The sequence below is a fragment of the Camelus dromedarius genome, chromosome 19, assembly GCF_036321535.1.
Source record: "Camelus dromedarius isolate mCamDro1 chromosome 19, mCamDro1.pat, whole genome shotgun sequence".
NCBI lineage: Eukaryota > Metazoa > Chordata > Mammalia > Artiodactyla > Camelidae > Camelus > Camelus dromedarius.
Genome location: NC_087454.1, coordinates 28,817,788 through 28,833,776, shown reverse-complemented (window position 1 = coordinate 28,833,776; position 15,989 = coordinate 28,817,788). Strand labels below are relative to the sequence as shown.

The 15,989-nt window shown below is 54.0% G+C and overlaps 4 protein-coding genes across 6 annotated transcripts in view; 3 read left to right on the top strand and 1 right to left on the bottom strand.

The window, feature by feature from the left end:
- The window catches only part of XPO5 (exportin 5), a 40,532-nt gene extending 38,172 nt beyond the window's left edge, over window positions 1–2,360 (top strand). Inside the window, exon 32 of the mRNA XM_010979521.3 lies at window positions 155–2,360. Within this exon, the coding sequence (XP_010977823.2) occupies window positions 155–292 (138 nt within the window). The 3' untranslated portion in view covers window positions 293–2,360. The remainder of the gene's footprint in view (window positions 1–154) is intronic.
- POLR1C (RNA polymerase I and III subunit C) lies at window positions 2,360–6,881 on the bottom strand. 2 transcript variants are annotated; one of them, XM_010979522.3, is made up of 9 exons: window positions 6,700–6,881; window positions 6,508–6,579; window positions 4,340–4,447; window positions 3,978–4,110; window positions 3,596–3,715; window positions 3,352–3,504; window positions 3,073–3,222; window positions 2,843–2,959; window positions 2,360–2,706 (listed from the first exon to the last, which is right to left on the bottom strand). In XM_010979522.3, exons 1-9 carry the CDS (start codon window positions 6,766–6,768, stop codon window positions 2,588–2,590), a joined length of 1,041 nt encoding a protein of 346 aa, XP_010977824.1. In that variant the 5' UTR covers window positions 6,769–6,881; the 3' UTR covers window positions 2,360–2,587. The 2 variants fall into 2 exon arrangements, with proteins under 2 accessions (XP_010977824.1, XP_031290488.1); XM_031434628.2 differs by lacking the exon at window positions 6,700–6,881 and adding an exon at window positions 5,013–5,100.
- Window positions 6,882–6,905: 24 nt separating this feature from the next.
- YIPF3 (Yip1 domain family member 3) lies at window positions 6,906–10,674 on the top strand. Of its 2 annotated transcripts, XM_031434626.2 has the most exons (9): window positions 6,907–7,161; window positions 7,770–7,967; window positions 8,127–8,233; window positions 8,915–8,960; window positions 9,095–9,187; window positions 9,344–9,475; window positions 9,669–9,782; window positions 9,982–10,105; window positions 10,199–10,674. In XM_031434626.2, exons 1-9 carry the CDS (start codon window positions 7,081–7,083, stop codon window positions 10,345–10,347), a joined length of 1,044 nt encoding a protein of 347 aa, XP_031290486.1. In that variant the 5' UTR covers window positions 6,907–7,080; the 3' UTR covers window positions 10,348–10,674. The 2 variants fall into 2 exon arrangements, with proteins under 2 accessions (XP_031290487.1, XP_031290486.1); XM_031434627.2 differs by lacking the exon at window positions 9,344–9,475 and having other exon boundaries at window positions 6,906–7,161.
- A 2,038-nt stretch (window positions 10,675–12,712) lies between these two features.
- On the top strand, window positions 12,713–15,956 carry LRRC73 (leucine rich repeat containing 73). Its single transcript, XM_010979520.3, has 6 exons — window positions 12,713–13,038; window positions 13,621–13,781; window positions 14,128–14,250; window positions 14,925–15,025; window positions 15,168–15,390; window positions 15,541–15,956. Exons 1-6 carry the CDS (start codon window positions 12,767–12,769, stop codon window positions 15,609–15,611), a joined length of 951 nt encoding a protein of 316 aa, XP_010977822.1. The 5' UTR covers window positions 12,713–12,766; the 3' UTR covers window positions 15,612–15,956.
- The last annotated feature ends 33 nt before the right edge of the window (window positions 15,957–15,989 follow it).

Genomic DNA, 15,989 nt, shown 5'->3' with positions numbered 1-15,989 from the left:
ACACACCTTCCTTAGTGCTCCCATCCGCCTCTACAGTCTTTTTAGACCACGTGTACAGGCAAACCAGGAACCAGCTGTGGTCATTACCATTACAGTGAGAACAACCCCACTACTCAGGACCCAGCATTAGTTCTTTCTCATTTGTTTTCCACAGAAACCCCTGGGTGAGCAGTTCCGAAAAGAAGTTCACATTAAGAATCTTCCCTCACTTTTCAAAAAAACAAAGCCAATGCTGGAGACGGAGGTGCTGGACAATGAGGAGGGCGGCCTGGCCACCATCTTTGAACCCTGAACCAAGTTTTTGGGCATCCTTCCTCGACCTACTGTCATCTCTTCTTCCCCTTTGTAGCTAATCTCTAGGCCTCTCTCCACTGCCACCTTGCTTTCCACCATCGTCAGCCTGGAGAGAGATCCAGGTCTGGAGCTGGAGAGAGTGGGCCCTGTACCAGGCTAGAAGTCATCATACTAAAGTATCATGGAAGGGAGTTAGGGCTTATACCATTCTGTCCAGATTTTCCAGGTATCTCCCATTCTACCTGGAGTTTTGGCTTTTCCAAGAGAGAAAAGCTAGAGCAGAGCAGCCCTGCTCCCCATGCCCTCCTGCCCCCAGGTAGCCAGACACCTGTGCAGAGGTAACTAGGGGTGCTATGTCCAGTGCTGTGACCGGCCGGGCTTGGAGTGAGGGCTCAGCCCCGAATTACGTGCACCAGGGCTTCTGGACCACTGACAGTCCCACTGAGCCGCGCTGCTCCTGGGCTGGCAGGGAACCTTCCCCATCCCCAAGGGGCATGTCTGGGTCAGATGCTGAGTGCTGAACTGAATTTGGCCAGTTCCCACTTTGTTCTGAGCAAGAATCTGGTCACTTGATGGTACAGGCTACTGCTAAGCTCTGGGCACAGTTATCAAGTGTTAGTACCTTGGGGAACCAGGTACTATAGGCCTATAGCCAGGGCCTATAGTGCGCTCTAACAGCCCCTAGAGCTCACACATTTTCTTGCCATAAACGACCCCTCAGTGTGGTTTCTCCAGCCTCCGGGTCCACTCAGGCATGAGAGGCACAGTACCCTATCTCATGTCACCTGATGCCACTGGCATCTAAGGGTAATCCAGACCAGCTAGGCTACATCTGTGACAAGCAGCTAGCAAAGCCACTGGTCTCCCCTAGGACTAGCTGAGTCCAGGTGCCTTGAAAAATCTCAGTCTTTTAGGTCCCTGGTCACTTCCTTCCTAGGCCATTTCCAAAAGAAAAAACATGCCTTCCCATCACAACCTGTATTGTGAGTCTCCAGCCTGTTCTAGACATCACTGGATGGCCTTGAAAGCAGAGGGGACGTGGTCATGGGACCCTGGCCTTGAGGTCATTGCCGGCCATGTACAGACTGCATCTACACAGAAACCACACTGTGTCCATCCATGTGCCCTGCATAGAGGCCTGGCATCACTCCAGTCCACTGACCAGGGTGTCAGTGAGGACTGACGGAGCAGTCTGGACTGAAGCTACAGCTCTCAGCTGGCGTGGCCCATGCAGGGAAGGTAGAAGAGGCGAAGCTGGGGAAACAACCTGGAGTCCCGAGTAGCTCTTTCTACTGCACAGCCTTGTTCCAGGCCCTCCTCCTGGGTGGTGCTCTGGGTTTCTTGTCAACTGTGAAGGCCATCTCAGCATGTTTCCCTCCAAACTGGTTAGCTGTCTACTCTTCTCTGCGGTGGGGCTGTGGAGGGTATAGTTGTATTTATTGTGTTGTAATATTTTTAACATTCTGTGACTTCATGCTAGAAGTTTTCTATTGTTTATAGAAACTTTTTTGTAGAAATGTTAACTCTAAAGCACATCTGCATGTCAGTAAAAAAAAAAAAAAAAAGTCTCAATTTCGTAACAGAAAGGGTCCCATCTGCCTTTTTCAAGCCAGTGACATACTCCAGGGACTGGACAGGAGAAACTGACTGATGGACCAGCTCTGTCAAGCCCTCTGAAAAAGCATGCCAGCTACAAAAGATGTCTACTGCTGACACATAGATCAGGCAGCCCCACACTCTCGGGTCATCGTTGGTGGCCACTGGACCTGACCCAGAGGGACTGCTGTTCTTCCTTGTGTGGCTCTTGACAGCAGTGTGACTTGACTGCCATGGACCACCCTTTTTCTATCAGGAACTTCCTCTGGTACCCAGGAAATAGGTTAAGCAGCACACAGGCTGGCTGTACCCCCAGAAACCACCTCCGTTTGGCATTTCTCATGGGGCTTCCAAGGGACTTGACTCTGAGTTGCAGTGACATCTGAGCCCAGTGTTCCTAACTGCTAAATAATGCTAGATCTGTTCTGAGGTGAGGCCCCATATTTTTGGACAAACTGAAGAAGTGGTCTCCAACGAAAAGATTTTTATTTGGATGTGCATTTATTTACATTAAGGCCTTACAAAGGCATAAAAGTCACATTTTGTGGCACATTTAACAAAATGTATTGACTGAAAATAAAGCTGGAATTGTCCACAGAAAACTCAGGACCCATAGTCTCACTGGGCTCTCTACAGGGGCAAGGCAGAACCCAAAATCTTTAGCTCGCCTCAGGAACATCCAATCCCAGTGCAAGCCTCAATCCATCTGAACTGCATCCAGTTCATCCAAGAACCGCCGGCACTTCCCCATCAGTACTTTGATGGCTTCACTCACCAGCACGTCTGGTGGCAACACCCCTGTAGACTCAACAGAGACTGGGGACCAAAGAGACACATTAGCCCAGGCAGGGCCTAGCAAAGCCCCTGATAAGTTAGATTCCATGTGTGAACTCTGCAAGGAAGCTGCAGCACCAAAGGACACCAGCCCCCTTACCCCCAACTTGAAACTCACAGATATAATGGTTCCGAACACGAGCAAGCCGTACAACCTTCTTCAGCTTCTCATTGCGGAAGACTTCCCTGCTGAAGGTGTCTAGTCGGGGGTTGGCGACTCTGGCCACCTTTTTACCTAATGGAAGCAATCTTACGTTATAAATACATGAACCTAGAGCTTTCTCTGCTACCTTTGAAAGACACATACCTGTTTAGGTCCTGCTCTAAATGGCATCCCAAATCCCATACCTTGGATTTCTTGCACCTCAATAACACCAGGTGAGAAGCACCTGCTCAGCTCATCAGCTGCATCCCCTTCCACGGGCTCAAGCAGGGTGATGTCTGGCAGGAGCCTGTAACTGGCTGTTGCCACAGGTGAAAACTTGGCATGATCTTTGCCTGGAGGGAAGAGAAATCAGAGCCCATAGGGACACCCTTCTTCACATTCCTGAAGCCAGTGACAACAAAGGCCCACTGGCTTTTTGTCTGTCAGGGACATCCCAGCCCAGTGTACTCAAAGGTTCTCACCAATGCCCTTGACACAGTGCATGAGCAGGTCAATCTCCTGGCCAGGCCGCAGCTGAGCAATGAGGATGTCATCATGCACAGGTCGGATGGCGCCCTCTGGGAAGAGGTCAGCCTGGTTCCCCAAGGGTACCCATGCCATGTGCCTGGTGTACACTGCAGGGAGAAGCACATCAGGCCTGAGTCCCTAAAACTAGCCCCTACAAACAGGGTGGCCCTCTTCCTCACCCAACCACTACTCACTCACCTTTGTGGTTGACGTAGAGCTCATTGGGGTCAGAGGAATCTTTAGCTGCATGGGGGTTCCAAGTGCACCTCACTTGCAGTCGAAACTGCAGAGTATCTATCTCTGTGCCTTCTTCATCTCCTGCACGAAAAGGGGAGGTGGGGCTGTTAAAGAGGTAGGGGGCATCTGAGTGCCAGGTACTGTGCTAAGTACCTTACATTTCTCTAATTCTCTTGAAAACCTGGTAAGAGGAAGGTACATATTCTCACAGATAATGGCACTGATAAACCAAAACACTGCCCACAGTCATAAAGCAGTCAGTCAAGGATTCCAACACTAGCAGCCTGAATCCAGAAGAGAAGAGAGCTGCTCTCCCCCAAATCTCATTTTCTCAAACCCTCACCTTGGTTCCGATATTCAAAAAGGCGGGGGTCAGCATGGATGGGGATGAGCCCCAAGCGGTGAGCGAGGATCTCGTCCTGGACAAGGGATGTGTTGTTGTACACCAGGACCTTCTCCACAGCCATGGTGGGCACCTGCCCGAGAAAACAATGACTCACCTACAAAACCCTATAGAAGCCCCATCTTCTCCCCGCCTCCAGGCTAGGGAGATAGAGACCTCTTCCTAAAAGAACACTTAATGAAAAGTTTACAAAGAATGAGCAGGAGGAATGCTCAGCAAAACTACAGGAAAAATTCTACAATTCTACCAGTGAGGTGCTCGCATGGTTTCCCCACACAACACCCACCAATGCCCACCAATACCTCAGCTAACAGAATGCGTCGGAAAGCATTGGCAATGGCTGCGTCAATTCCCACCATGTCAAACTCCAGTGAGTTTTCATCCATGTGTACCACATCCACGCGGAAATTCTAAAGGGACAGGAAAAACACTAAATGAAGCCTGTTCTCTGTATAGTCAGTAACTCCCCCCAGACATTCCCCTCAAGAACCTCCCTTTGCCCGTATGTCTCTCGTTAGATATTCCTTTCTCCCCTAATCTTTTATTAGCTTCTGGGAAAGTCTCCCTGTTTTTATTTTCCACTCATTTAAAACCCTCTTCAATATGGCTTCCAGCCAGACCATCCACAGAGGCTATTCTACTAAAGAACAGGCTTACATATTGTCAAGTCCAGATGACACTCACTACTCAGTCCTTACCTTACTAGACACCTCTCTCGCATCTGGCGTTGAGAGAATCCCATTTTCAAAATCTACTGCCTTGATTTCTGAGCACCAGTCCTTTGGTTCTCTTCCTTCTTGTCTGATGAAACCTAAATTCACTATCTTCCACCTACTGTACAAATGTTACTATTTCCTAAGTTTTTGTCTCTCTTCAGGGCAACCTCAACCCCATTCATGGTTTTAGCAACTGTACTGACAACTCCCAAAACTATATCTCACTTTTGATCTCAACTCAAACATATATTCTACTCGCCTGCTGGACTTCTCCACTGACAGGAAACTGAAGGCATCACCATTCACCTTCCCCAAATCCATTTCTCATCAGTAAACGACACCACCATCTGTCAAAACACTTCCACAAGCTAGGTAATTTTATACTCCCCTCTCACAGCCCACGTCCAAGCAACCACCAAACTTACCTTCTATCTCCCCTGTGCTCTATTCCTGTGATCATAATCTTAGTTTCTGCCTTCAGCTTCACTCCCCTATGCAGTTCTGTCACAAAACTCTGTGCCCCATATGATGGTCCTCAAATTCATTCTCTCCCAACTGTTAAGCTTGCAGATCTGATCACATTTGCTTAAGAACCCTTCAGAAGCTCCCTATCACATACTACAGTACTAAAATACACTTTAATCTTGCCTCCCACTCGTGCTGACCCATTTTATATTCTAGCAACAAGGAACTGCTCAGACACTCCAGCTTCCACCGTTCTCAGCTGCTGCTAAATTTTGTTTTCATCTCCTTCAGGAACGCTTCCATACCTGCGCCCCCTCCTCATTCTGGATTAAGTGCCTGTGCAGGATACCCCATCCCACCCCACCCCAGTCATCCGTACTGCTATCAACCACCTTTACCACGTTAACTGGAATCATTTGTTTACACGCACTCTTCAACAAGACTGAGCGTCTTGTTCGCAGAACAGGGCATAAACTGTTACACCTGAAACGGAGCAGGACTCTATGGGGCCTTCCCAGAACAGATCCCTCCCCTCCCCACCCAACCCAATGTCTTCTGTCTGCCCCTGGTCTGTAGAAAAACTTTAAAGAATAAGTTTAATCAAAGAAATAAAATAAAGAAACAAAGGGAAATAGTCAAACAAAACTAATAATAGTTAAGTTATTAAACGAAGTCAAGGACCTGTAGTTCCTCCTCAAGGGCTATAGATAATATTCTGAGCCATATCATTTAAGCTGATTTGTAAATACGGAAACCCCCAGCACGTGAAAGAAGTGAACTACATAACGACCAGACTGTAGCCATGAAATAAGCTGCCACAATTCCAAGAATGGGCCTCAAAGAAATGGGAACAAACCAACGCTGGAACTGAAGATTAACTGTTCTGAAAAAAAGATGATGCAGATCAGACCACCGCATGACTAACTTAAGGATGACTGTCAGAGTTGACTGTGCTGTTCTGCATGTTGTCCCCTCCCTCGGCCTGTACACTATGACTCCCCTTTAAAAGCTCTTGCCCACTGATGGACGGGGTCGGGGGAGCCCTTCGGACAGGAGTCCGCCCCCATCCCCTTGCCCGCCTCCGGAATAAAGCAAACCATCCTTTCCACCAACACTTGCTTCTACGGGCTTTTGAGCGACAAGCAGCCGGGTCTGCATTTCGGTAACACACCAAACGCCTAGAAAATTGCTCAATATACCAAGCGAACCCCAGGAACAGCTTATGAGGACTGCTGAGATCACAAGGTCCAATCCTCATATCCTCTCCGGACACCTCCACCTTCACCTACCTTCTCGAAGCGGTCCTGGTCCCAAGCATCATCGTAGCCCGAATAGTTACCAGGAAAGTCGGTGGTATGAACCTAGAGCAGAGAGACGAGTCTGCGAAGAGGCAGCGAGGCCAAGCCCGTCCCCACTCCAGCCCCAACTCATCCTTGTTCCGCTCTCATTTGTCCTCCCGAGCTCAAGGCCATACGGCTTACATTGCGAACCCCGAACTCCCCTAGAACCACGCGGCTCCGCATTTCCTCCACAGCCTGAGCCGCCGCCATCTTCAACTCTTCCACGCGACCAGGGTATCAAACCGGCGCGTGCGTTCTAGTCGCTCTTCTCCGTCTCCGTGGGAACGTACCACCCACTGGAATCTTAAATATCGCGAGACTCTGCCCCGCTTCTGTCCACGTCCCCAGCTTCCGGAAGTCAGTTTTGGCCAAACATCCGGGTTTCTCCTTTTTGCATTCCGGCTGATCCCACCTTTCTTTCTTGCCCCTACCCCTGTCCCTCCCTCAGGGCCACGTCTCTCCCACTCCTCCTCCGCGTGCGGAGACTGGCTCGGGCTTCAGCGACGGTAGCCCTCGAGGAACATGGCAACTCCGGCGGCGCCAGCCGGCGGCGCCCGAAACGGGGCTGGCTCGGAGTGGGGAGGGTTCGAAGAAAACATCCAGGTAATGGCCCCACGGCTCCGGCTGCCAGCAGGCCCAGGGCCGGCAGCCGTCCTGAAGTGTTCCAGGCTCCCTCGGAGCCTGGCAGTCTGCTCCATTTGCAACATTTTCCCCTCCTTTGGGTCTTCGCGCACAAAAAAGGCAGTGGGACTAGTGCTGACCTGAAAGGTCCAGACTGGTACTCTCCAGGGGACCTCAGGTCTCTGGGCCCAATTGCTCTTGCTTTCTGCACAAGTTAGAAGGTCGATCGGGGTCAGTTTGGCGGAGGGGCGGGGTTTACTGGCCGAAAACCATACTGTTTGTGCATACTCCTGTTTTGGAGTTGGAAAACACCAAGGAAATGGGCACTTTCGCAGCCCTTTGGGACTCTGATAGGGAAGGTAGAGACATGTATGGCAGACAAGGAGTTAAGTTTCCCTGACTAGAAAAGAGAGTCAAACGACCAAGGGTTCTGAGAGCAAACGAGGGTAAGAGAGTGGTGTAATTTATGATAATTCCAGGCCATATTCCCAGCAGTGGAAGAACAAAGCCCCAAACTCTGTGGTGAACAGAGAAGGCCTTAACAGATGGAGGAAAAAGGTCCCGCACTCCTGGAGCCATTGTCTTCACAGGGTGGGGGCTCAGCTGTGATTGACATGGAGAACATGGACGATACCTCAGGCTCCAGCTTCGAGGATATGGGCGAGCTGCATCAGCGCCTGCGCGAGGAAGAAGTAGATGTTGATGCAGCTGCTGCTGAAGAAGAGGATGGGGAGTTCCTGGGCATGAAGGGCTTTAAGGGACAGCTGAGCCGGCAAGTGGCTGACCAGGTAAGCAAGAGTAGCTCCCCTGGTTCTGGAATTGGTGTAGTTCATCCTAGGTTGTCCAGTTAGAACCGTGTAGAAATCCAACAAAAAAAATAAGCAACAGGGCCGAGAGCCAAGCGTCTCACAAAACAATCCCACCCCACCCCACCTTCCTTGCTGTAGATGTGGCAGGCAGGGAAGAGACAAGCCTCCAGAGCTTTCAGCTTGTACGCCAACATCGACATCCTGAGACCTTACTTTGATGTGGAGCCTGCCCAAGTGCGAAGCAGGTGAGGACCCGCCTCCTGACAGAAGCTGCCCTCCTAACACCCACCCCGTCACCCAAACTAGCCGAACACCAAGCCCTTAGACTCCCCTCTTCACGACCCCAGCAGCCCTCCTCAGTGCACCTGTACCAGCCACGCTGCACCCCTGTCACGGAACAGGACATGGCAATAACGCATTGCCTCCCTCCTCTTCTCCGTCTGGCAAACTTCTTACTGTCCCTCAAAGCCTAGCTCAAGCGTCACTTCCTTTGCTCCCCACTCCCGGTTTGTCCTTTCCTAGTGCTCTGCTAGGGCTCTACACTTTCCTCTGACAGGTAACACCTCGGCAGTGCTGTGCTCTCTTATTCCTGGTTCCTCAAAAGCATGCTGTTTTATCTTTTTATTCCCAGCACTAGAACAGGTCATGTAGGTAAGTGGCCAGGCCCTCTCCCAGGGCCCAGCGGGGCTTTCTGGATTCTCCATGTTGTTGCTGCATCAGTCAGCACAGCATCAGAGGGTTGTGCTTTGGAAAATGTTGTGGAAGCATTTTCAGAGCAAGAAAGTGATTTCCTCTTTCTTTAGTCTGTCTTTACTACCCTTTTCTCCCTTTACCATACAGCATGTTCGCTTCAGTTAGAATAAGATTCAGGCTTTCCAGAATCTCATAGTCTAGTGCTGCCTCTGCTCTCATCTCTCCTCTCCCAGGCTCCTGGAGTCCATGATCCCTATCAAGATGGTCAACTTCCCCCAGGTGAATGGGGCAGCATGTCTGGGAGACCCAGGGGAGGCACCAGGGTAGAGGGTGGGGCCGCCAGGCAAAGCCTGGGAAGGCGTACACAGAAGAGCCATGTACCCTCCAGCCTGAATGAGTTGGTATATTGACAGAAAATCGCAGGTGAGCTCTACGGACCTCTCATGCTTGTCTTCACGCTGGTGGCCATCCTTCTCCACGGGATGAAGACATCCGACACCATCATTGTAAGCAGGACAGAGGACTTTGGGGGGAGGCTGAAATGAGTTGAAAGAGGCTCAAGGAGATGATGGTGGCGTGAAGTAGAAGCAGCCCCTGAGGAAGGCCCTGGTGAGGCTGAGACCAGAGGCCTCCTAGGACTAATTAGAGCCTTCACCCCACAGCGGGAGGGCACCCTGATGGGCACAGCCATTGGCACCTGCTTCGGCTACTGGCTGGGTGTCTCGTCCTTCATTTACTTCCTTGCCTACCTGTGCAACGCCCAGATCACCATGCTCCAGATGCTGGCACTGCTGGTAAGGAGCACGGTGGTGGGCGACAGTGATCCTAAAAGAGTAAGGATCACTTTGGTTTGTATCTCCCCTAGGGCCCCAGGGCCTAGAATTGGGGTGAGCTGGCCTGTGGACCATTTGTCTCTTCAGGTCCCCATGAGGGTCCAGTGGCCAGCTCAGCCTGAGTGGTTTTTCTCTCCACCGTCCTCCTTCCTAGGGCTATGGCCTCTTTGGACACTGCATTGTCCTGTTTATCACCTATAACATCCACCTCCATGCTCTCTTCTACCTCTTCTGGCTACTGGTGGGTGGGTTGTCCACCCTGCGCATGGTAAGCTGGCCAGGAGGTTTCCAGGGATGGGCTGTCCTCCCAGGGGGGTGGGAAAACATCCCACAGCTTGGGCCCAACCCCACAAAGGGCTTTGAGTGGGAGAGAAGAGCCCAAAGATGGTTGTGCTCTGGGTGAGAGTGGCTTCTCCACACCACTCACTGGGAGCTAGGCCCTCTGAGTTGTAGTCCTGTGGCCCTAGGTGGCAGTGTTGGTGTCACGGACTGTGGGCCCCACACAGCGGTTGCTCCTCTGTGGCACCCTGGCTACCCTGCACATGCTCTTCCTGCTCTATCTGCATTTTGCCTACCACAAGGTAGTAGAAGGTAAGTGACAGGAGGGCCTGGGGGAGGGGGAGGACAGCTGCCTAGAGCAGGACCCCTCCAACCTTTGCTCACCTTCCGTCCTCCTTCTTTCAGGGATCCTGGACACTCTGGAGGGCCCCAACATCCCGCCCATGCAGAGGGTCCCCAGAGACATCCCTGCTGCGCTCCCTGCTGCCAGGCTTCCCGCCATCGTGCTCAATGCCACAGCCAAGGCTGTTGTGGTGACCCTGCAGTCTCACTGACCCCACCTGAGATCCTTGGCTGACCCTTTTCCCCCAGCTGCAAAGCGGAGGAAGATTAAAGGACAGTACTGATTATATGTGTCTCTTTGATGAGGTCTGCAGCTGCCCCAGAGCTGCAGCTCCTTAAGCCTTGATGCCTGTTGGGCTTCTGAAGGGCACAAGGCCAGAAACTCCTGACCAGGACTGCAGGGCTCTGCAGCCAGTGAATAAAGTGGGTCAGCTCCTCTGAGGCTCTCTCACCACCTACCCCTTCATTCCTCTTTATCTCTCCCACATTGTCTTGCTAAATATAGACTTGGTAATTAAAATATTGATTGACGTCTGGAACTGCAGCCACCGTTCCAATGGTCCTCCCTGCCACCCTACTTCCTATACATTTTCCTGTCCTATCAGTGGTGGTTATGTCACATGCTCCCTCCATTATACCCCTATCCAAGCAGAATTAAAGTGGGACAGACTACATTGAAAGCAGACTGAATATGGAACCTGCCCAGGGGACAGGGGACACCAGACCATACAGCAGCAGGGAGGCCTCAAACACAAGAACCATAAGTGATGGAACAGTGCACTCAAAAGTTAAGTCTGGGCTCAGCCTCACTCGGGATGCCAGTGGAGCAATGAGAATCGGTCAAAAACTTCCAGACATATCATGTCATTACAAGGCCCTTACGTACCTGGGCCAATGTGTAGGGATAATTTTGGTGTGGGAGCTCACATTTGCCCTGGTTATACTGGGGCCAGAGGAACAAAGCTTTCTTTGGTTTCCTCAGTTCTCCCTCTTTAAGAGTGCTGTTTACTCTTAAAATCAATAACCACCCCAAACAGCACCATCCACACCCACTACCCATTTAATCTATTCCACTTGTTAATTCAGGTGGTTAATACAGGGAAAAGAAACTAACCTCCCATCTCTCCATTTACATTATTCATTTTCCCTACATTCATTTATCCTAGTAAATCTAGGTCAGCATCTTGCCCTTCTAATAAAGGGACTAAGACAGACGTGCCCTTTGTCCTATGTGACCCTTTGTGATGTGAGGCCCCTATGCTATTGCCAGTGGACAGTTTTAAGGGCACTGCTTGCATTGTCCAGTCTGCCCTAGCTGAAAGCTCCAGCCCACTTTCCACGGCCCCACAACCACTCCAGGTCGCTCATCCTGGCACCCGCTTTATTTTGACTACCCCAGTCTCAATGGTGCTGAGAACATCAGAGCATCAGCAGTGCCCTAAGCGCCTGGAAAAGGAAAGGCGCCAGCACCTTTCATCTACTACCGGCTCACCTGCCCCAAGGACCCTTTAGGGTTCCGCTGAGCCTGGCAGCTCCGGCCGCCTCCACCGGGCCATGGGCCCTCGGCAGCAGCTGCGAGGCCGCCATCTTGGCGAGGGGCACGCGGGGAAGTCCTCGCGGCTGGAATCCCGGTGCACGCAGCGCCTCTCGTCGCGGGGGTGGGAAGGCGGGGGCGGGGCGCCGGTTAAAGGGCCCTAGGAACCTACAAACCGGACGCGAGGGGGACGTGCCTGGGATACGGGAGAAGGGACCGAGGCGCTGGCCCTTAGGAACGGGGAATGAGCAGAAAATGGGCAAAAGAACTCCGTAATAGTCTCAAACGCCATCTCCACGAGAGTTGCCTCTATTTTCCCCTCCCCACCCTCTGCCTGCCCCAGGCTTCTATCCGGCTACCTACTTTCCACCTGTTGTCTGGCCCCATACCCAGGGGAAGAGCGTCCTCACCGCTCCTGAACACCAGGTGTGCGCAAACCTCGTGGGCTCGCATGGCCCAGGACCGGCAGGGGGCGGGGCGAACGGCGGTGACGCGGCCGTTGCCATGGGAACCCGCCGCCCGCTCTGTCGCAGCAGCCTGAGCCGGAGCTACCGCCCGTCGCCCGCTGCTCGCCTGCCGGCCTCCCGCCCGCTTACCCGCCTCGGACTCTACCCGCGGGGCGGTTGAGGGAGCCGGGCTGGAGGAAGGGAGGGAGCGGATGCGGCCTCCGAGAGGAGACCCGTCCCACGCGTCCTAAGCCGAGGCCACTGAGCCGCCGCCGCAACCGTGAGGAACGAGGACCGGCGCGGAGCAGCGCCCTCCCAGCCCCGGATCGCGCGCCCCGGCCCGCTGCCCCGACACGGACTGCACGGTCCGCCCCAGCCCCAGCGCCTTGCGGTCTCCGCCCGGCCGGCGACCTCGGCGCCTCTGCAATTCCAGCCAGCTCCGGCCCGGGCCCCGGCGCTCCTCTCCGCCGCCGCTACCGCCGCCGCCCCCGCCGCCACCGCCGCCTGCGCCTCTGCCTCCCCCTCTTCCCCCGCTGCGTCCGCGACCCCAGCCCGGGCCCCGACCCCGGCCCCGACCTCGCCCGCGGCCCCGCCAACCTCGGCCGCGGCCCGGGCCCCGGCCCCGGCCCCGAAGGCCCAGCCGTGGGTACGATGTTGCCCAGCTCCATCCAGATTTCGGGGGAGCCCCTGTCAGGCGCCGAGGTGCGGGACATCTGCCGCGGCCTGCGCGACAACGCCGTGCGCCTGCTCTCACTGCGCGGCTGCCGTCTCTGCGACCGCGACTTCGGCCGCATCTGCCGGGCTCTGGCCGGCGCCACGTCCCTGGCACAGCTCAACCTTAACCTGGGCGTCGTGTCCAGTCCCAGCCGCATCAAGCAGCTGGCGGAGGCGCTGCGGACCAACCGCTCCATCCAGTCCCTCTTGTGAGTGAGCTCCCTCGCAAGGGGTCCCGGGCACTGCACCCCTCCTTGCACTCCCCCTGCCACCTCCTGTTCCTCCCCACACCCTCTTGTACCTGTCTTTGCACCAACGTACCTTCTCACCCCTTATTAGCACACCTCATTCCTCTGCCCCTGCCTCTACAACCTCCAAGCTCATGCCTCATTTCCAGATTCGGAACTCCAGCCCCACCCCAAATGAGATGGGATACTCACCCCTTCCTGGCAGGGCCCTGTACCTCCCAACCTAATCACCCGCACTGACTTCTCTGGGACTAAGTCCCTGATCCTGCATTCTGTCCAGTGAAGAATCTTCAACACGGCACCCACAGACCCCTTCTCTGTGTTCTGATCTGGATCCCAGTCCCTGCCCAGGAAAGAAACCAAATTTCCATTCAACCTGCATTCTTTAAAATCTAGAATTTTCTTTCTTCCCAAAGCTTCTCCCCAGTGCTGTGACTGAATGTCCTCCACACCTCTAGGGCTCATGTAAGGGAGGGCGCCCATTCCCCCTACAGATAGGGCTGATGACTGCAGTAACCTCTGCTCTCTGGTCCCACCCTGCAGCCTGCACGGGAGCCCCCTGACAGATGCAGGCCTGGCCTTGCTGAATCCAGCCCTGGCCCTCCACCCTGCCCTCGTGGCTCTGGACCTGGGGGACTGCATGCTGGGTGATGAAGCAATCAACCTCATCTGTGGCCTCCTTCCCCCAGATGGGGCCAAGTCTGGTGAGCAGGGCCCTGCTGAGGGTATGCGCTGCTGTGGCCTTGATGAAAAGCTAAGTGCAGAGGGCAGTGGGCCTGGCCTGGAACTGAGGGCTCTAACCTCATAGGTGAGAATGTTCTTCAAATCCCCTCAGGAGGGAGAAGGATTGGGGGCTGAGCAGGATGGAGGCTCAGGAATCCAGGCTTCAGCAGGCAGGAAAGGCATGGGTCTCTAATGGCCCTGGAGCTCCATGGTGGGGGTGGGGTGGCTCCCAGTCACTAGGGACACCCCAGAGATCTCTGGGTGGGGGAGGGGCTTGAGAAAGGCCTGACCTTCTCCATCCTGGCTTCTTGCTATGATGCTGCCCAGGCCTGAAGGAGCTGACCCTGAGTGCCAACCCTGGCATCACTCCTAAGGGCTGGAGCCGCCTCGCCATTGCCGTGGCCCACAGCTCCCAGGTCCGCGTCCTCAATCTGGACTACAACCCCCTGGGTGAGGCTCAAGAAAGCCCCTTTTCATTCTCACCTCCCTTCATCCCCATCCAAGAACCTGGGACCATCAGTTGCTATGGTAACCCCCACACTGAAGGAGGAAAGAGAAAGGGAGGTCCTGGGAAGAAGTAGAGGAGCCACCTGTGTGGAGGACCAGATTACCAACAGGTAGATCAAAGCATCCTGCCCTGCGTCCTCCTCTCCCATTTCATCCTCCCTGTGTGCCTCAGTCTCCTATGGGAAGAAACAGGTTGAGCCCCTGAAGAGGGATAGGGGAGGGCCTGGAGGGTTCCACCCACCCCCAACCCCAAGCCATAGGGGCTCCAGCCAGGGCCTGGGAGAGGAGGGAGCTTGCTCTGTGACATAGCTGGCCCCATTACCACTGCTGCTGTCTCACTTTAGCCACCTCTCCTGTTCCCTTCCTCTTTCCCACTGCTGTCCATGGTGAGTAGGAGGGAGGTGCAGTCCCCAACCCCTACCCACCAGGTCTGTGTTACTTGGTTTTTAAATGACTAGTTGGGATAAACTTTCAGTGGATACAAAAAAAAAAAAAAAAGGCATCCTGGGCCTGGCTTGCTTCATCCATTCAGTTGGCAGTCACAGTGCTCCCCACCTGGCTACCTACCAATTGCCAGCGTTTCCTAGACTGCAGATGAGTGTGTGCTGTCTCCCCAGGTGATCACGTGGCAGGGATGCTGGCTGTAGCTGTGGCCTCCAGCCGCACCTTAGAGGTCCTAGACTTGGAGGGCACAGGGCTCACCAACCAGTCAGCTCAGGTGAGAAGTCTTCATGTTTGGGGAAGGGCCAGGGTTTGAGGTTAGCCAGCGTGTCTGTGGACCTACCGAAGGGGTGGCAGGTTGGAGTCTGAGGAGCTGCCTTAACTGTGTTCATCCTTTTCCATACTCTTCCCCACCACAGACCCTGCTGGACATGGTAGAAAATTACCCCACAGCTTTGCGGAGTCTGGTGTTGGCTGAGAACAGCATTAGCCCGGAGCTGCAGCAGCAAATCTGTGACCTCCTCTCTGAGGGGGAGGAGGAGGAGGAGGTGGCAGGAGGGGCTGGTGACACCCAGGAAAGAGAGAGAGGGCGGGAGCCTACTGCCCAGAAGAGGGGCAGCAGTTCCTGGATGTGCCCAAGTGGTAAGAGCCCCAAGGGTTGTTCAGAACCAGGTCTGAAGAGGCCTGGGACCAGGGAGAGTGGGTGTGGGAAACCTAGGTCACTACTCACCTATTTGTGGTCCCCAGTGGAGGAATGCATGGTGGTCTGAACACCCCTCTGCCCTTCCACAGATCCCAGCTCTCAGATGGTGCTGATGACATCAGGACTAGGGGACAGTCTGTTGGCTGAGACCGAGATGTGACTCTCCATTTAGGCTTCTGTGCACCTTTACATTTGTCTATGTCCCCAGCACCTTGCCCTAAATATCAGGGTCAGGCCCTGGGACTGGGGAAGGGAGGGTGCCTGGGCTCTGGCAGCTCCTGGCAATGTGGTGGGAGGCTCTGGAAGCTGTGACTGAGCAAAATTCTTGGGGGCACTTGAACCCAAAGCAATGCCTCTGGACTTGTTAGCAGCTCTGGCTGCAGCCCGCTGGCTCGGAAGAGATTTTATGAACTCTACAACCTGGTGTGTGGCTCTGATCCCTGGGGGCTGACAGTAGGGGAGGAATTTGAACTACCACTAGACACCACTAGAGGGCAGTACCACCCCACGGCCCAAGCTCCAGGCAGTGTCCACTGGC